Below are 15,741 nucleotides of genomic sequence, written 5' to 3' on the forward strand. Positions count from 1 at the left end.
TATTTGACGGACAGATAGATGGAAGAAACGTCAACTGTGTGCCTGGCTCTATGAGGACCGTGGCAGGAGCGGGGACAGGGTGTGCCAAGTGAGAAGACAAAACTCCATCTCCACCCTCGGGGTTCCTAGTCCGGCGGGAAGGCAGCTACTCGCAGACGCCTGGGTTGCTAGGCGCAATCCTCGCGTCCCAGCGATGCAAAGAGGCGCCGGGAAGCTAGTTTCGGGGCTTCCTTCCTGACGGAACAGAACTGGGTGGGTAAGGGGAGGAAAAGAATGAGAACGCAGGAGGTCCGCCGCTGCCCGGCCCCGGCCCCGGCCCCTCGGCTCAGGCGCGGCCGTCGCCCTGCATTACTACCCTGGACCACTAGAGGTCAGCGCCGCTCCGCGCTCCCTCCTCTCGGAAAAGGAATGGCGTTTTCAACGCCCGTGGGGGCCAACAGCCGGCAGGGAAGCGTGGAGGTTCGGTGGTGCGCAGCCGAGGTTTGAAAACTCGAGGGGTGGATGGGGGAAGACCTGAAAGAAGAACTCCATATTTAGGTCCACATTCTTAAGACTAAAAAGGGCCATCTCTAGGTGGGCTGGGTGGGAGTATGAGATGTCTCCGGGGCCGGGAGGTCAGAATACCGTGGAGGTGAGGACGCTAGGTTCTCCTGGGTTCATTCACCTGGAACTGGAATTATCACTTCCGAAATAAAGCGCGTGTCCTCGCCCCCTCACGCTCAGGCTATAAATACCTCTACAGCAGCTGCGTGGGGGAGGGGGACTCAGGGTTCATCTGGGAGGTGGGTCCAGCCCAGGTCCAGCGTGTGTTTTCTTGGGTTGACGGCCTCGCGGCTTTGGAAACTCCTGTGACTAGTTCGCTGGCGGGAACATGCTGTCCTCCAAGACCTCTCCAAGGTCTCCCACCCCCATCCTCCAGCTTGAGCTCTGGCCCCTGGATGACTCAGGTCCCCCCTGGGGGTGCAAGATAGGGCTCTCCCTTGGGAGGTATGGGGCCGCTAGATTCTTGAACTGGAGGGCAGACTGGGAGTTAATGGGTAGAGAGGCAGCCTGGCCCAGGGTCAAGAACAGGGTGAGTGAGGACGTCCACAGCTGCAGCCCAGGCAGCCTTCCCAGGGTGAGGAGGGCTCTCAGTGCCAGGCCTATCCAGGGAAAAGAGCTTTCCCCTCCCCAGTCACAGCGGTAGCACCCAGAACTGAACTGTGTTGGCATAGGCTTGCCCATGGGGAGGACACTGCCAGGCCCAAGGACTCACACTGTAAGAATATGCGGCCCAGAGCAGATCGCCATCCCCTGCTGTAGAGAGGCCTAGGGGAATGAGGCAGAAACCCCACACTTGCCTCACAGTAGCTGTGCAACTTAAGGCAAGTGACTCAACCTCTCTGAGCCTCCTTGGTTTTCTCATCTGTAAAAATGGAACATTGCAATGACCGAAGAGGATTGTAAGGATCCAGGTTCCTCCAGCCTGCCTCGGCTGAGGGGTAAGAGGGGTTGATTCCCCTGAGATTGGGGTATAGTGGAACATGGTCATCAGCAGTCCCCCCCACACACTTCCAAGCCAATACACATGACTTCCCACAGATTTTGAGAGGCTGAAGAACTCACTGACCTAGATCACAGGCACCCCTGTATGACCATGCTGGAAAGGCACAAAGAGATCATTTCACATGAGAAGAGAGAGGCTCAGAGGGGAAGGCAAGTGATTAACCCCTCTTCCTCCCACTGTGGGTCAGCCCTGCCCTTAGGGAGGCTGGGAAGCCCACCTGCCTCCTCAGCAAGGCAGCCTCAGGCTGCATGGCTGCATCTCTCCAGGACAAAAACAACGAAAGTAGCCACTTTTCACCAACAAAGTGACTTGTTGCTTGGCAGGCTTTGGCTCCAGGCTTCACAACAACCCTGTGAGGTAGGTGTTAACATTCTCAGATGAGAATCAGAGGCACAGCCAGGCTGACATGCCTAAGGGCACTTGCTTGTTATGGCAGACAGACCACTTGCTTGTTATGGCAGACCACTAGACGGGGGCCACTAGATGATTGGGCATGCTGCCTCCTCTGTGAGGCAGGACAGGTCTCCTCCCTTCACCTTGTAAACACAAGCCACCCCCAAATTCAGAGACCTTCACACACTCCAGGATGCACTCCTGTCCCAGTTGTACAGCCCCTCAGCCCCTCTTTCCCCTCCTTCCCCAAGTTCAGAACAAGCCAGGCCGTATGGGCAACAGAGCTGGCCCAACCAGACCTGACTTCAGGCTCCAAGTTCCCTGGGACACTATCAGGCTGAGAAGTGGCCCAGGAGCTGTAAGGTGGTTAGGGCAGGACCCAAGCTGAAATCCCTGCACCCACCCCCATAGGTGGCCAGGGCATCTTTGCGTTGGCACAACCTCCTGGGCTGAGGGAATAAGGAAAGAGGAAACCAGCCAGGTCCTTACCTAGTCAGAAGTCTCCTCCTTCTAGGAAAGGGAAACGCTTGGCTCACAGCTGAAGTGACTACCACACAGATGGGCCTCCAGTGCCCCTGGCTTCCCATCTCAGGGGGACATGCAGAAGAGTGCATGGTCCTCACAAATCCCCAACCCCCATGGCCTCCTTAAGTCAGATTGTCGTTAGAGGCACAGAGAGGGGGATTTGTCCCTGGGCTCCTTTATCGATTCATGAATCAAAGGCCAAACAGACCAAAAACCAGACATAAGGCAAGTAGGCAAGGGGACGTTGAGGCCCATCTCTCCCCTCCAGCACCCCCCTCCCCCGCCCCCGCTATGCCTCAGTACCTTTCCCTGAGGCTGGGGGTAGGACACCATTGGCTGAGGATTAGGTCCACAGCCAGGCCTGCGAGGAGCTGACCAGGAGTCAGAGGAGTGGGGTCACTCTAACTTTTAAGCTGCCTAATCTACATCCCAGTGCTGGCTGTAGTCAAATGGGGGAGGCAGGGAAAGAGCCCCACTCCTGGAGTGGGCAAGGCTCCTCCACTGAGCATGGAGCAGAGGTCCGGAGAGGGATCTGATTCAAAACACAGCCGGAGTAAACAGAGTCCTGGATGGCCATGGGGGACGCTAGGCCCTGCCATCTGCAGATCCATCTGTGCCCCAGTTAGTGCCAGGCCAGGCAGTCAGTCCGAGGGGCCCTGGCATGCCTGACAGTCCTTCATGTCCTCGGAGTAGTCCTCGATCTGGATGGTCATGGTGTGGAAGTGGAACTTGCCCTGCAGGCAGGCGCTGGCTGCCTTCAACACAGCCTGGGCATCTGTATTCTGAGCTGGAGAACAAGAGGATACACCAGGGGAGGCACCAGAGAACTGTTTACTCACTCTTGAGCCCTTAGGAACAATCAGGAGCCCCACTGTCATACCCTACCTCCAGCAGAAAAGGATAGGGGACCATGAACATCAGGAAACCCCAGATTTCACTCTTGCACCCAGCAACCCCCTGGTTCCCATACCTGCCACTACCCTAGAAGAGCAGAAAAAGCATTGGCCTTAAGGTTTCCCTCTGCCACTTATTTAGCTGTAAAAGCCTGGGCAAATGACTTTACTACACCACCCCACCCCCCGCCTCAGTTTTTCCACCTATAAATGAGACTGTGATGATTAAATGAAGTAATGTGTGCAAAGCACTCAACATGGGGCTAGGTTCAAAGCATGAGCACTGCAAGCATCTGGGGGTGTCTGGACCAGTCAGGGATGCCCCAGGCCTCTGGATGCCTCCCTCCCTTCTCCTACCCTGAGCACACCACCACTCACCGATGGCGATGTGGACAGACAACACAGGTTGGGCCACGGTCAGCGCCCAGATATGCAGGCTGTGCAAGGCTTCCACCCCCTCCACTGACAGCAGCAGATCCCGCACAGCCGTGAAGTCCACGCCTTTGGGGGTCCCTGAAGACAGCAAGGATGGGGCCAAATGAAGGAAACGGCTCCCTTCGACCCGTGCTGGTTCCTGCTCATCGAATGTCGTCTCAGAGAAGACCTCCTTGGCCAGCAGATCTGACATGGCTCCCATCTCCCAAACGATCTCCATCATTCCACCCTGTTGTAGTTTCCTCTTCACACTTAGCACTGTCTGAGATTATCTTGTTTGTTAGATTCTTATCTGTCTCTCCCTTTAATATGGAAACTCCACATGAGAGCAGGCAGTCTGTTGTGTTTACCACCCTATCCTCAGTGCCTAGAACAATGCCCATAGTAGGTGCTCAATAAAAAATGTTTTGTTTTGTTTCTGAATGAAAAGAAGGGATCCAGGAGATCCCCACAACCACGTGATGAGATCCCCACTCATCACTTTTATCTGAGTCCCATTCTTAGAGAAAAATCTCTGGCCTGCAGCTGGACACTCCTGCTGACCCCAAACCAGGATCAAGACTGCCCCTGCCCATGCATAGACCCGTGTGACTCAAGGCCCTGGAGCACGAGAAAGCTGGGTGAATGAGTGTGTAACTCAGGGCAGACCATCTGTCACTACCTAGCACCCCTCACAGCCCAGTCACATCCTCCTGAGATAGGGGCCTCAGAAAAGAAAGCCCGAGCTGGAGTGGATTCAGCAGCCTTGTCCAATACCAACTGTCTGTCTGAGCTTCAGTCTGTCCTGCTGTGAAATGGGAAGCATAATTCTCACTCCTCTCTCTGCCTGAGGGAAGGCAAATGGATACAGAGGATGTGTATGGGGAAAGGCTGGAGTGCCAGGTGCTGCAGACATCACCCAGAGCCACCTGATTAGGCAAGGAGGATACATCCCAGCAGGGAGGAGGCACCCTTGGGCCTAAGAGGAAGGGAAGGCATGGTCCAGGGGACATTTCCAGGAATGGCCACACCTTAGGGCCCAGCTCAATGCCAAGATTGGCCGGGGGCCCCAGGAGGTTCTCCAGCCTATGCCAGGCTCCAGCCCCTGGCTCCCCACCAATGTACTGGGATCCAACCCCTACTCCTACCCCTCGAGCTTCAGTTAGAGCTGGCAAGCCAAGAGCGAAAAGGGCGCCCCAAGCCTAGTTACCTTCCATCAGCACCAGGATCACATCTCTCAGGATGGTCAAGGTTGTTCCCAGGACCAGGATGGAGAAGAGGAAAGTGCAGATGGGGTCTACATACTTGTACTCTGGCTACAGGAAAAAGAGAAGGCAGAGCTGGGGTTGAACAACTAACTCCTCAGCTTCCCTTCTCCCTTCCCACCTAGCACTGTGTCGGGGAGAGGGGATCTCTCTGTGGGATGGGCACGAGCCTTACCCTGGCCCTGCCTCTCAGTTTATTCCTTTTGCAAAAGGACAGGCAGGACAGATTACAGTTCAGGATAAGGCATAGTCCCTTCCCACCCCTCCTTGCCCAAGGGGCTGAGACATGAACAGAGCTAAGTGGAATCTTACACACCATCTAGTCCAACATCCCCATTTATAGATGGGGAAATTGAGGCTCAGTTAGAGTAAGGGACTCACTCCATATCACACAGCTAGCAAGGGATGAAACCAGGCTTTAAACTCAATGCCCAGCTCTTTCCAATACACCACACCGCCTCTATGTGATGGGCAATGCCCAGGCTTTGGCTGCACACAGTGCTGAGTTTGAATCTGGCTCCACAACTTACCAGCTGTGTGACACAGTGCAAGTCATTGAACCTTTCTGAGCTGCAGAAACCACCACTACAAGGTTATTATGAGGATCAGAAGTTGGATATTCTTTCCCTCTCCTCACCCTTCCGCCCAAAGCTGGGAGGGAGCTAGAATCTGGAAAGAGTCCTGTGGAGAGAGAAGCCCCCAGATGATCTACACTTTCCTGCCCTCCCCCAGCCCACCCAAGTCCCTCTGTCCCCAGCTCTGACCTTGAAGTATAAAATGTAGGCCGCCACCAGGACGCCCAAGCTCTGTAGCAAGTCACCAATCACGTGAATAAAGGCAGCTCGGACGCTGGGGTTCTGCTGCTGCTGGCTGGGGTCATGGCTGTGCCCATGGCCAGACTGGTGAAGAGTCAACCCCATTCTACGAAAGAGGAAACAAAGCCAGGGACTCACTGAGGTAGCAGGTAGAGGCTTCGAATTAGCCAGGTAGAGGCCACCCAGGTAGAGGCTGGCTTCCCTGTGGTGCAAAATCTCCAACCCCCTTGACCGCATGATCTCTTTGGCCACATGAGGAGCCGGATCTACGCGGCCTTGGTTCAGAATGCCATAGGAGAAAGGGCTCAACTCCAATGCCAGGCCGAATCCGGGCACAAAGATGTCCCGTTGCTAAATCTCAGAGCAGGAGGGCACCACAGAGGTCATTAGTTCCCCCCACCATGTCACAGAGAGGGAAGCTGAGGCCTAGAGAGGAAAGGGGCTTGCCCAAAGCCACCGAGCAAGGGAGAGAGAACCCAAATGAAACAGATGCTCTCTACACACCTGACTCTCACTGAGGGTTCAAACCAATTTCAGGCATATCGGCTTGAAAAAAGACTTGGATTCTGCCCCTAGGAACATCTGTTCCTGTAAGAACTAGTCTCACCCCTCCCCACTTTAGGTATAAAGCCTCCCAGGTTATTCACTGACATGTAGGAGGTGGGGGTAGAGTTGATGCTGCCCCAGATTTACAGTTTCTGATGGCCTTGGTCCAGGCCTAAGGTAGGTCCCAGGTGTTCCAGGTGCCAGAGCTTGAAGCATTAGGAAAATTCTGTTCCTGTAGCCTGTACCGGAGTGCGGCCTGCCTGCTTCCACCAAGAGCAGGCTCGTAGGTGTGCAGGTGAGAAGTGGAAGGAGGGAGGAGTCACTTACATGATATTCACAGCCACAGCACAGCCTGCCGTTATCAGCATGGTCTCCCCCTCGATCTCATAGTTCCCAGAGATCAGCCGCTCCACCGCCAGGTACACCAGTACTCCAGTCACGACCCAGATGGACAGCACAGAGAGCAGGGCTCCCAGGATCTCTGAGGAAGAACTCACCCCAACACCAATCTTAGCGCGGGGCCCTAAGGCCGAGGAGACTTCCCTTCCCCCGAGAATCCCCCCATCCCCTCCCACAAAGTCAGGGCCTATGTCTGATTGGACTCTGCTGAAAGTACGGCTAGTGTGGTTACACCGTACCCCACCGCTCGTCCATCTGACAATGTCAGAGCTAGAAGAAGTCATCTGGGTCAAAGCTCTTTGTTTTACATATAAAGAAACTGACTTTTTAAGATATACACCTATTGCTTGGCTGGCAAACTGAGACTTCTGAGGAGGAGGAGTTGGGCCATCTCTCCCATCAAGAGGAAAATGACAATGCAGCTCAGAGATGAACTAAAGAGCTTTTAAAGCCCGTTTCTTCCAGAAGGCTTTGCTGAACTTTCCTGCCCCCCAGAGCTGATCCATGGAGTTATGCGCAGAGTTAAGGCCACATTTTGTTCTTTTTTTTTTTTTTTTTAAGAAAAAGTAAGGTTCGTTAAAAGATAAAAGATAGAGACAGGCTACACTTAGGAGGCTGTAGCCCTGTGGAATTTGGGAGATTTAAAGACACAAAATAGAATATGCTCCAAGGGAAGAGTAACCAGTCATTTTGTTCTTGAAATTTGCCCTCTTTATTTCTTAGGAAAGTGAACTCTCCCTCCCTGTAGACTGGGAGTTCCCAGAGGACTGAAGCCAAGGTTGACATTTTGCCCCTCACCCAAGGCACCCTCCCACCTGGCCTCACTGGGGGTACACTCATTGCAGCTACCTAAGAACTCATGTCTTGATCCACCCCTCACCCAGCCCCACCCCATCCAGACCAAGGCCCTCACCAGCTCGCTGCCAGCCAAAGTTCATGGTCTTGGTGGCCGGCCGAGAAGACATCCAGAGAGAGAAGAGGCTGATAAGCATGCTGGCAAAGTCGGTGAGCAGATGGGCTGCGTCGGTCATGATCGCTAGGCTATGTGCCAGGTATCCACCTGCAGGGGCAGGACCAGGAGGATGGAGGATCTTTATCAGCTCCCAAGAAGCCAACTTCCCAGACTGTGTGTGTAGCAGAGAAACCATGGGCTCTAAAGAAAGACACTGGATCTGGGCCCTCTTCATTCATTCACTGTGTAACCATGGGCAAGTGACTTACTTTCTCTGCACCCCAACTTCTATTATCTGTGAAACAGGACTAATAGCACCTACTTAGAGGGTGAATGTGAAAATCAAGTTCAATTAAGGCCTGGAATAGTAGGCATTTAGTAAATGCTCTTTCATTCTAGGCATTCAGGCCTTCCCTTACCTACTTGTTGTGTGTGATCTTGGGCAAATTACTTAATGTGCTCAGTTTCATCATCTATGAAATCAGGAGGCTAACAACACCCATATGACAGCACAAGGTTATTGTGAGGGTTGCATGAGATAGTTGTATATAAAAGACAGCATAGTATAGAGAATATAGTCAATAATACTATAATAACTATGTATGGTGTCAGATGGGTACTCGACTTATCAGGGTAATCTCTTCGTAAGGTATAAATGTCTAACCACTATGTTGTACACCTGAAACTAATATGATATTGTATGTCAAAGGTAATTTAAAAAATTTTTAAATTACTTTAAAAATTAGTGAATGTTTCATCAAACAGGGCTGTTAGTATGGCTGACTCTTCAACAACAAAAAAGTTTGACCTGCACCTGCCCACTTACACGTGGATTTTTTTTTTTTTTTCAAAAAATACAGTCAGCCCTTCATATCTGCGAGTTTCAAATCTGCGGCCTCAACCAGTTTGGATGGGAAACAGTAATTGTGCATTTCCAGCCATGGTTTCCCAGCCTCAGATTACCTAAGGTGGATGGAAAACAGATGCAAAGAGCTGACTATAGCTAAGTTTTTGGGGAGTCAAAAGTTACACGTGGATATTCCACTGTGCAGGTCAGCATTCCTAATCATCCGCATTGTTCAACTGTCAACTGCATTAATATTACTGGAAGATCTGGGAGTAAAAGCCTTTTAGATCATCTTGACTATTCACGTGTCAATTTCATTTAATTAGCACCAAAGTCCTTACCAATGACTTCCCCAATCATGAACACCAGGCAGATAGCAGAGGCCACATAGAGCTGACGACGGGCCTTCTCCTTCTTGGGGTCGCAGTGACTGCCAGGACCCTTCTGGGCGTGACAGTAATGGTTGTTCTCCACAGCCAGCTCAATGCCCGGCAAGTCCACACCAGGTGGGGGCAAAGAAATCCAGCCAACTCCATCCTGCCACAGAGATCCCGTGTACGACCTGGCCAGAGAGGAAGGGGAAGAGGAGGCTCAGTTCTGAGACGGGGACAAGGAGGGCTCACTCTAGTCCTATCTTTCTGCGGGGGCTTGGCGTTCCCATGTGTCTAATTAGGAGAAAAGATAAGGACACTCCAAGCTCGACAGTCGCAGAGGAGTGACCAGAAGCCCGTGTTTGCAGGTGGGTGCTGGGCAAACGACCGGTCTCCAGGAGTCTAGGGACCTTGGCCCAGAGTGTTCCCTCCTCCCCCATCCCTCCCAGGGCCTGAAGGAAGCAAAGACCTTGAGAACTGGCCAAGGGGCGGGGCCGTCCAGCCGAGCGCGGAGAAGGAACAAGGCTCAGGATCAAGGAGATGGGCAAACCCCCATCTCGCGCACCTGGGGACACAGGGCCTCCCAAGGCGGGGCTGCCCGGGACAAAGTACTCGGCTAGGGGCGGGGCTCTATCCATCGCACTTCCAACCCGCGGGTAGGGGTCAGGATCTGTGCTCAGCCTTGAGGGAGGCATGATCTTCGCGCCAAGCAGGTTTTCCAGTCTCCTTCACTTCACCCCACTCCTCCTGTGTGTCCTGATTCAAGCCGCGATCCCAAGTATCCCAGGATAGCAAACGAGGAGTTGCGTCAGATGCCGCTCATACTGCCGCCCCTCCCCAGGCTTTCGCCTTACCGAGCTCCGGGCCTGGCGTCCAACAGATGCTCCTTATCCGCGGCCCTCATGCGGCCCCGCTCGCCCCGCGCTGGGTGGGGAAGCCGCGCGCGGACGCCCGTCGAAATGAGCCCCAGAAGTTGCGCGCCAGGCGCTGTGGGGCGCGCACTTTCCTGCGGGGTGAGCCCCTCGTGCCGCTCGCGTCGCCCCGCGTGCGCCCCTCGCCCGCCGCCTCTGCCGCGCGCCTGTTCCCGCCCGGGCCGCGCTGGGGCCACGGTGAGACGGTCTCGCTGCCTCGCCGCTCCAGCTCCGGCTTTGCACGCGGAGCGCTCCCTCCTCTCCGTGCCCCGCGTCCTCCCGCTTTATCTGGCCCTGGCCACCCCGTGTGAAGCGGCCCGCCGCGCGTCGTGTGCAAACGCCCGCGGGGAAGGGGGAGGGGTGACCGGCTGCAAGGATGCCCCGGAGCTGCCCTCGAGCACCGGTCTCCTGCGTCCCTGGGGCTCAGGGAACCCACCTACTTTGTGACGAAAAGTTTAACCACCTCTACTGAGTTAGGACTGCGCTATGGCTGCGCGCGCTCACCCCTGCGCGGGGCTGGCAGCGTCCCATCGAGAAGTTCCGGGACCTTGGTTTGTGGAAAACTGCTTCGGGTCCCTGGAGAGCAGGAATGTGCCTCCTGAGGGCTTGATCGGTTTCCACCCTCAGGCCGCAGCCGTCTGAGGTCGGCTGTGTTCCGCTCAGGCTAGAGGGCTCCTGGGGGCGGGCCTTGCCTCTCTTAGGCTGGGGCAGGGGCCCTCTTTAGAACTAGTTGGAATTTCCCGACCCATCCTTGCCACCGAAGCAACGCCAGTTCCTCGCCTGCGCGCTCCGATTAGAATCTGGAATGACCAGCTTTGTTTCCATCTTCTCCATAAGGCGGTGTCGCGCTTCAGCTGCAGCCTCTATCTGGGCAGAGCTGACACCACCACCGCCGTCCCTTCTCCCTCGCCCTGCAGCAGCTTACAGGAGCCCCAGGAAGCTGTCAGGCGTGGTGTTCTTCGGGAAGAAGTCGGCTTGTCCTTCACACCGGCTTGGTGGCCCACCCTCTCGAAGCTGCATCCTCCCATGGCAGTCTCCGGGGGGGTCTGGGACCTGTGGCCCCAAAGCTGGCCTCTGATAGGTGCGATCTATATAGAAGCACTTTGGGTCACTCAAATATCAGGCTGGCAACCTCCCTGGCCAATCACTCCATCACCCCAGCATCCTCGGTCATGGCTACCATAGCTTGGGTAGGGCCCTTTACAGAAACTAGAGTCTAGGGTGCAAGCCTCTTGCCCACACTACTGGGAACACGTTAGGGGCTCCTTGAGTTTCTCCCCCAAACAAGAGTCGTCTTGTTAGGAAACTAGATGAAGGAGTGACGATGACAGTGGCATGCTGCCGAGACCTGGCTTTTCCGCCTCCGCTGGAAAACCTTTACCTCAGGCTTCCTGGCTCTCCTGGTATGGTCTAAGGCCCACAGTGCTACCTGGAGAGAGTGTTAAAATGCAAGTTCCAGGTCTCTGCATCAGACCAACAGAATCAGAATCTCTGGGTGTAGAATCTGAGAATCTGCATATTTACAAGATTCCCAGGGGATTTTTCTGCACAGGAAAGTTTGAGGACCTCTGCATATGCTCTTGCAGGTCATCTCAGATAAGTATTCACCTGATCTCCTCCTCTAGATTATAAGCTCTTGGAGAGCAGAGATGTATTTTGTGCTTCTGTTGCATTTTAGTTCAGCTCTGAGTGCCTACTGGGCACTTAATTAAATACTTGTCAACTGAATTGAAATAAAGAAGCACACAAATATCAGGCTGGTCATTCAATCAGATGAGAGTAAATTAGGTAGGTGCAGTTCACAGGAGTTTCTCACTGGGGCATCTCAGTTGTGTTACAGTTTTAAACTGCCTGTGCACAGATGAATAACTCTTTTATTTGAGGGCAAAATATTTATGCTTTTAAAAAGTATCTTACACGTCCTTCTTGTTCCCTTTAATACAAAGTACATTGTAAATTCTCAATAAACACAGATTTGCAAATTGGATCCAGATACGTATACATTTTACCAAAAGTTTTATGCCAGATTTCCTTTAAATTAAAGCTTTCCCATCATTTATTTTAATTGATTTGTAAGAATTTGACTAATTAGGCTTTGATATACTGAAAACTGCCGGGTCCACTTAAATTATATGCCTGGCTCCAGGAGAGATCCCTAGGAGGTCCTAGGTGAATGACCTAGAAGTTCTCAGACCCCAACATTACCTGAGGAATTTTACTTTTAAAATATAGATTCCGGTATTCTACAACCAGAATCTGATTCTGTACGTCTCAGGTGGGGTCTGGGAATCTGTATTTTTAAGACCTCTGTGTTTGATACTATTGTGGAATCATTCTTCATTTTTTTATGGTATAATGGTTATAATTTGTAAAGGAACCTTTATCTAAAGTACTGAAGAATAAAATGACATGGTATTTGGGATTTGCCTTAAAATAATTCCAGTGAGGGGAAGTGACTAATGGTGGAGGAGAAATAAGTATGTCAATAACTGTTGAAACTTAGTGATGAGTACATTAAGGTACATTATACTATTCCTTCTATTTTCCATGTGTTTGAAATTCTCCAGAATTAAAGGTTTAGAGAAAAATAAGCCTTCTATGGTGATTCTAATGCAGCAGCCTATGAAACTATTCAAGATTCATTGGAATAATTTTGAAGCCAGTTTCCTCTCATGCAGCAAAATCTTAAAAGAAGCGTATTCATCAAGCACCCTTTATACCACCCTTTGGTGTTCCGGTTTGCAAGGACAGGCAGGGCCCTTCGTGTGGCAAAGTAGAGAGTCCTTTATTTGCAATTAACAAATATCTTCTGGAATTTAAATTTTAACTGATTACAGAGCCTTGACTGCCCTCCCTTTTCCCTCTGATAAGTGACAAGAAAGTAGACTGACATGCCTGTTTGCAATGGAATCAGTAACCTGGAGAAATCTGGAGATAGAATGTAGACAGATTGTAATACTGATTCTTGTGATTTCAAGGTGATAAAAGCCTCTTGCTTTTTGGTCTCAAATTCCTTCAGTCTTCTATAGGAGGATACTTTAAAGCAGCAGTCACCAACCTTTTTGGCACCAGGGACTGGTGCTCCTATGAGAATCTAATGCCTGATGATCTGAGGTGGAGCTGAGGCAGTGACGCTGGGGAGCAGCTGCAAATACAGATGAAGCTTAGCTCACTTGCCCACTGCTCACCTCCTGCTCTGTGGCTCAGTTCCTAATAGGTTACAGACTGGCACCAATCCACGGCTCAGGGGTTTGGGTCAGGGATTCTTCAGTACTTTAGATAAAGGTCCTTGCTTTAGAAGATAAAACTATAAAGAAAAGCAAGTGTGTGATTATCAAAAAAGACAGGATAGTGGCTACCTACAAGTGGAAGAGGGAGTTACGATGGGAGGGGGCACCTGGAGGGCGTCTGGGGGCTGGTAATGTTCTTTTTCTTGATCTTCATGCTAGCCACAGGATTTTATTTTACAATAGTTTATTATGCTCTACAACTAGTTTTGTACACTTGTAATATTAAAAAAAAATTTTTTTTTCGTGCCTCAGAACTTGAGAAAGGACTAGAAATGAGAGCAAAAAAGTTAGGGACTGAGCCTTTGAAAAACTCCCAGAAGAAAAAATGGGCAGAGATGTGAGGATTTAAAGCACTCTCATAAAATGAGTTCCACAGAAAGGAAATGCTGGGTTAAATATTCTATCCACCAAAAATTATTAAGAGCTTTAAAGATCAGGCAGTATTCCAAGCATGAATACTTGTCTGAAGTTAAATAGCTTTCTTTATGGCGAGACTACTCAGAGCCCTTAACTTGCTGTGTTCTGAATGTTGAAAAGCTGGGAGACTCCAGTGTTTCTCAAATGTATATGTCCAAGGCATCTCAGACCAAATTAATGCACCACCTCTGATCCGCTCAGCTTCATCTCTCTCCCAGCCCCTTGACCCCTTATTCATGTAAAGCCTTGGTGCTACATTGGCCTTGGTCATTGCATCATCCCCTAGCACTGGTGGCTGTCTTGGCCTTCCTGGAGTGAGTCTGGGCTCCAGCAGAAGCTCCCTTGTGCCCACTGCAGTAGGAGCAGCAGCAGCTCCAGCACCCACGCCCAACCCAACTGGATCATGGAGATTCTACTGCTCCCACCACCCATAGAGAGCCAACTGATGGTATGCCTTGTAGCTTAGCTTCCTCAGCAGCTTCCCAAAGGGGCCAAGTGATGCAACCTGGAAGTGCAAGGGGATTAACGCTCTGGGAGACAAACTCCAACCCTGAGACAGGAGATAAAAGGAGCCAGCAGACAAAATTCTCTCTCTTCCCTTTGAGTCAGTTGTGTTCTTCACGACCTGCTAGAAATATCTCACATGACTGAGCAAGAAACTGGGTCTCTGGTGAAGCAGTGGCCAGCTCAGACATGCTACACGATTTGCTTCCCTCATTTCCTGGCTTGTTTCCTCTTTCCTTCACCTTGGTTTCCCTGGGATTCTACCTAGACTAAAACATTTAAGCTTTGCCTTAGGCCCTGTTTTCTGGAGAACCAAAGAACCAGGAGTTAAACTTGTTTCTTAAAGGTCATCTCAGGGCCAGTTTTCCATGAAGTGCTCTAATTGGTAAATGCTCATTTAAAAAGCTCCTTCTTTGGTGGGACAGAAGCCCAGCCTTGCCATTACACACTTCCTACCAGGCCTCTGTCCATCCACTCTGAAATCTCCAGAAAAAAAAAAAAAAAAGGGTTGAATGAAACCCCAACTCCTTTGGTAATAACAGGAAGAGAGCGCTGTGCATTTATTAAAACAACATATAACACAAACTCAGTTACCATACCCTATGTCAGGGATAGGCATCAAAATACAGTACATTATCCCTTCCAGGCCTGTGAGTGCTACCCCGGCCTCCTAGAGAAAGGAAGAGGGCAGCAGTATTGACCTGGCTTCCTTCCCCTCTAACGATCTCCAGACACACAATGACCAGACATTATCATACAAAAGTTTCTTTACAAAAAGCACCAAATTGGCATACATATACAAGTATATACAAAAATCACATTTTAAAAATGTACAAAATATTCCATTTTGCACCAATGTAGAAAAGTGTCCTGTGTGATTTGTTTCAAGCACATTTCCAATTCTGGTTCAGTGACTGCTGGACACAGCGGTGGAGGTCCTACCCCTAGTCCCTGCTCTGAGCAAAGAGAAGACACACCTCCCCATTGCCCCTCTAGGGGCCCCGACCCCTCCCACCCTGGGCCTGTCACCAAGGCGGCTGGGCCCATCCCCACCCTCCCCAGTCTCTCCCTCCCAGCATCTAGAGGGTCTCTTCCTCATCCAGTTCCTTACTGGTGTCCTGAAAGAAAAGATGAAGAAACAAGGTGAGACAGGGATCCAGGGCTTACCAAGCTAAAGTGACATAATTATCAAACTCCAATTCCTGCCTGGCTTCTTCCTCTTTAAACCAGAATAGAATTTAATTGCCAAAACACTATGGATGGCACATCAAATACAAAACTTGGCCTGAAAAATAATAACATTAACAAACATGTGCTAATTAGCAACCATGTCCCTCCTATGTGCCAGATACTGTGTTAAATGATTATCTGGTTTACTCTCTACCATAACCTTTTGAGGTCAGCACTGTTATGCCCCCATGCATTGATGGATAGCCCAAGACTCAGAAAGGTTGTGAACTGTCCTAGATCACACCGCTAGTCCACAAGAAAGCTGCGATTCAGAACTCTTAACTAATAGTCTGCCCAGGTGGCAAATTCAGATGCCTACAGGGGCCAGCAGATGACACGTGGGTGCAGAAAGCAGGCAGGCTGGCAGTGGTGGGTCTGGGCAAACTGGCAGGTGCATGCCTCATCCAAAGGGGGCAGCCACTG

At 51.2% G+C, this 15,741-nt stretch overlaps 2 protein-coding genes across 8 annotated transcripts in view; both read right to left on the bottom strand.

Annotated features, from left to right (window-relative positions):
• Window positions 1–1,521: 1,521 nt before the first annotated feature.
• SLC30A2 (solute carrier family 30 member 2) lies at window positions 1,522–10,502 on the bottom strand. Its single transcript, XM_011357647.2, has 8 exons — window positions 9,821–10,502; window positions 8,937–9,157; window positions 7,710–7,856; window positions 6,725–6,878; window positions 5,801–5,957; window positions 4,982–5,087; window positions 3,736–3,870; window positions 1,522–3,251 (listed from the first exon to the last, which is right to left on the bottom strand). Exons 1-8 carry the CDS (start codon window positions 9,868–9,870, stop codon window positions 3,106–3,108), a joined length of 1,116 nt encoding a protein of 371 aa, XP_011355949.1. The 5' UTR covers window positions 9,871–10,502; the 3' UTR covers window positions 1,522–3,105.
• Window positions 10,503–14,621: 4,119 nt separating this feature from the next.
• TRIM63 (tripartite motif containing 63) overlaps window positions 14,622–15,741 on the bottom strand; it is a 41,223-nt gene continuing 40,103 nt past the window's right edge. For all 7 annotated transcript variants that reach the window (XM_011357652.2, XM_011357658.2, XM_011357655.2 and 4 more), the window contains one exon: window positions 14,622–15,206. In XM_011357652.2, coding sequence (XP_011355954.1) covers window positions 15,196–15,206 — 11 coding nt within the window. In that variant the 3' untranslated portion in view covers window positions 14,622–15,195. The remainder of the gene's footprint in view (window positions 15,207–15,741) is intronic.

Source organism: Pteropus vampyrus, unplaced genomic scaffold (assembly GCF_000151845.1).
Source record: "Pteropus vampyrus isolate Shadow unplaced genomic scaffold, Pvam_2.0 Scaffold36, whole genome shotgun sequence".
Taxonomy (NCBI): domain Eukaryota; kingdom Metazoa; phylum Chordata; class Mammalia; order Chiroptera; family Pteropodidae; genus Pteropus; species Pteropus vampyrus.

Bases quoted from the DNA above. Each gene is read 5' to 3' on its own strand.
- SLC30A2 (XM_011357647.2), bottom strand. From the start codon at position 9,870: ATGAGGGCCGCGGATAAGGAGCATCTGTTGGACGCCAGGCCCGGAGCT. The intron at 6,879-7,709 runs GTGAGGGCCTTG...GTTCTTCCTCAG, and splicing joins CTTTGGCTGGCAGCGAGCTG to AGATCCTGGGAGCCCTGCTC. The intron at 3,871-4,981 runs GTAACTAGGCTT...TGCTGTCTTCAG, and splicing joins GATCCTGGTGCTGATGGAAG to GGACCCCCAAAGGCGTGGAC.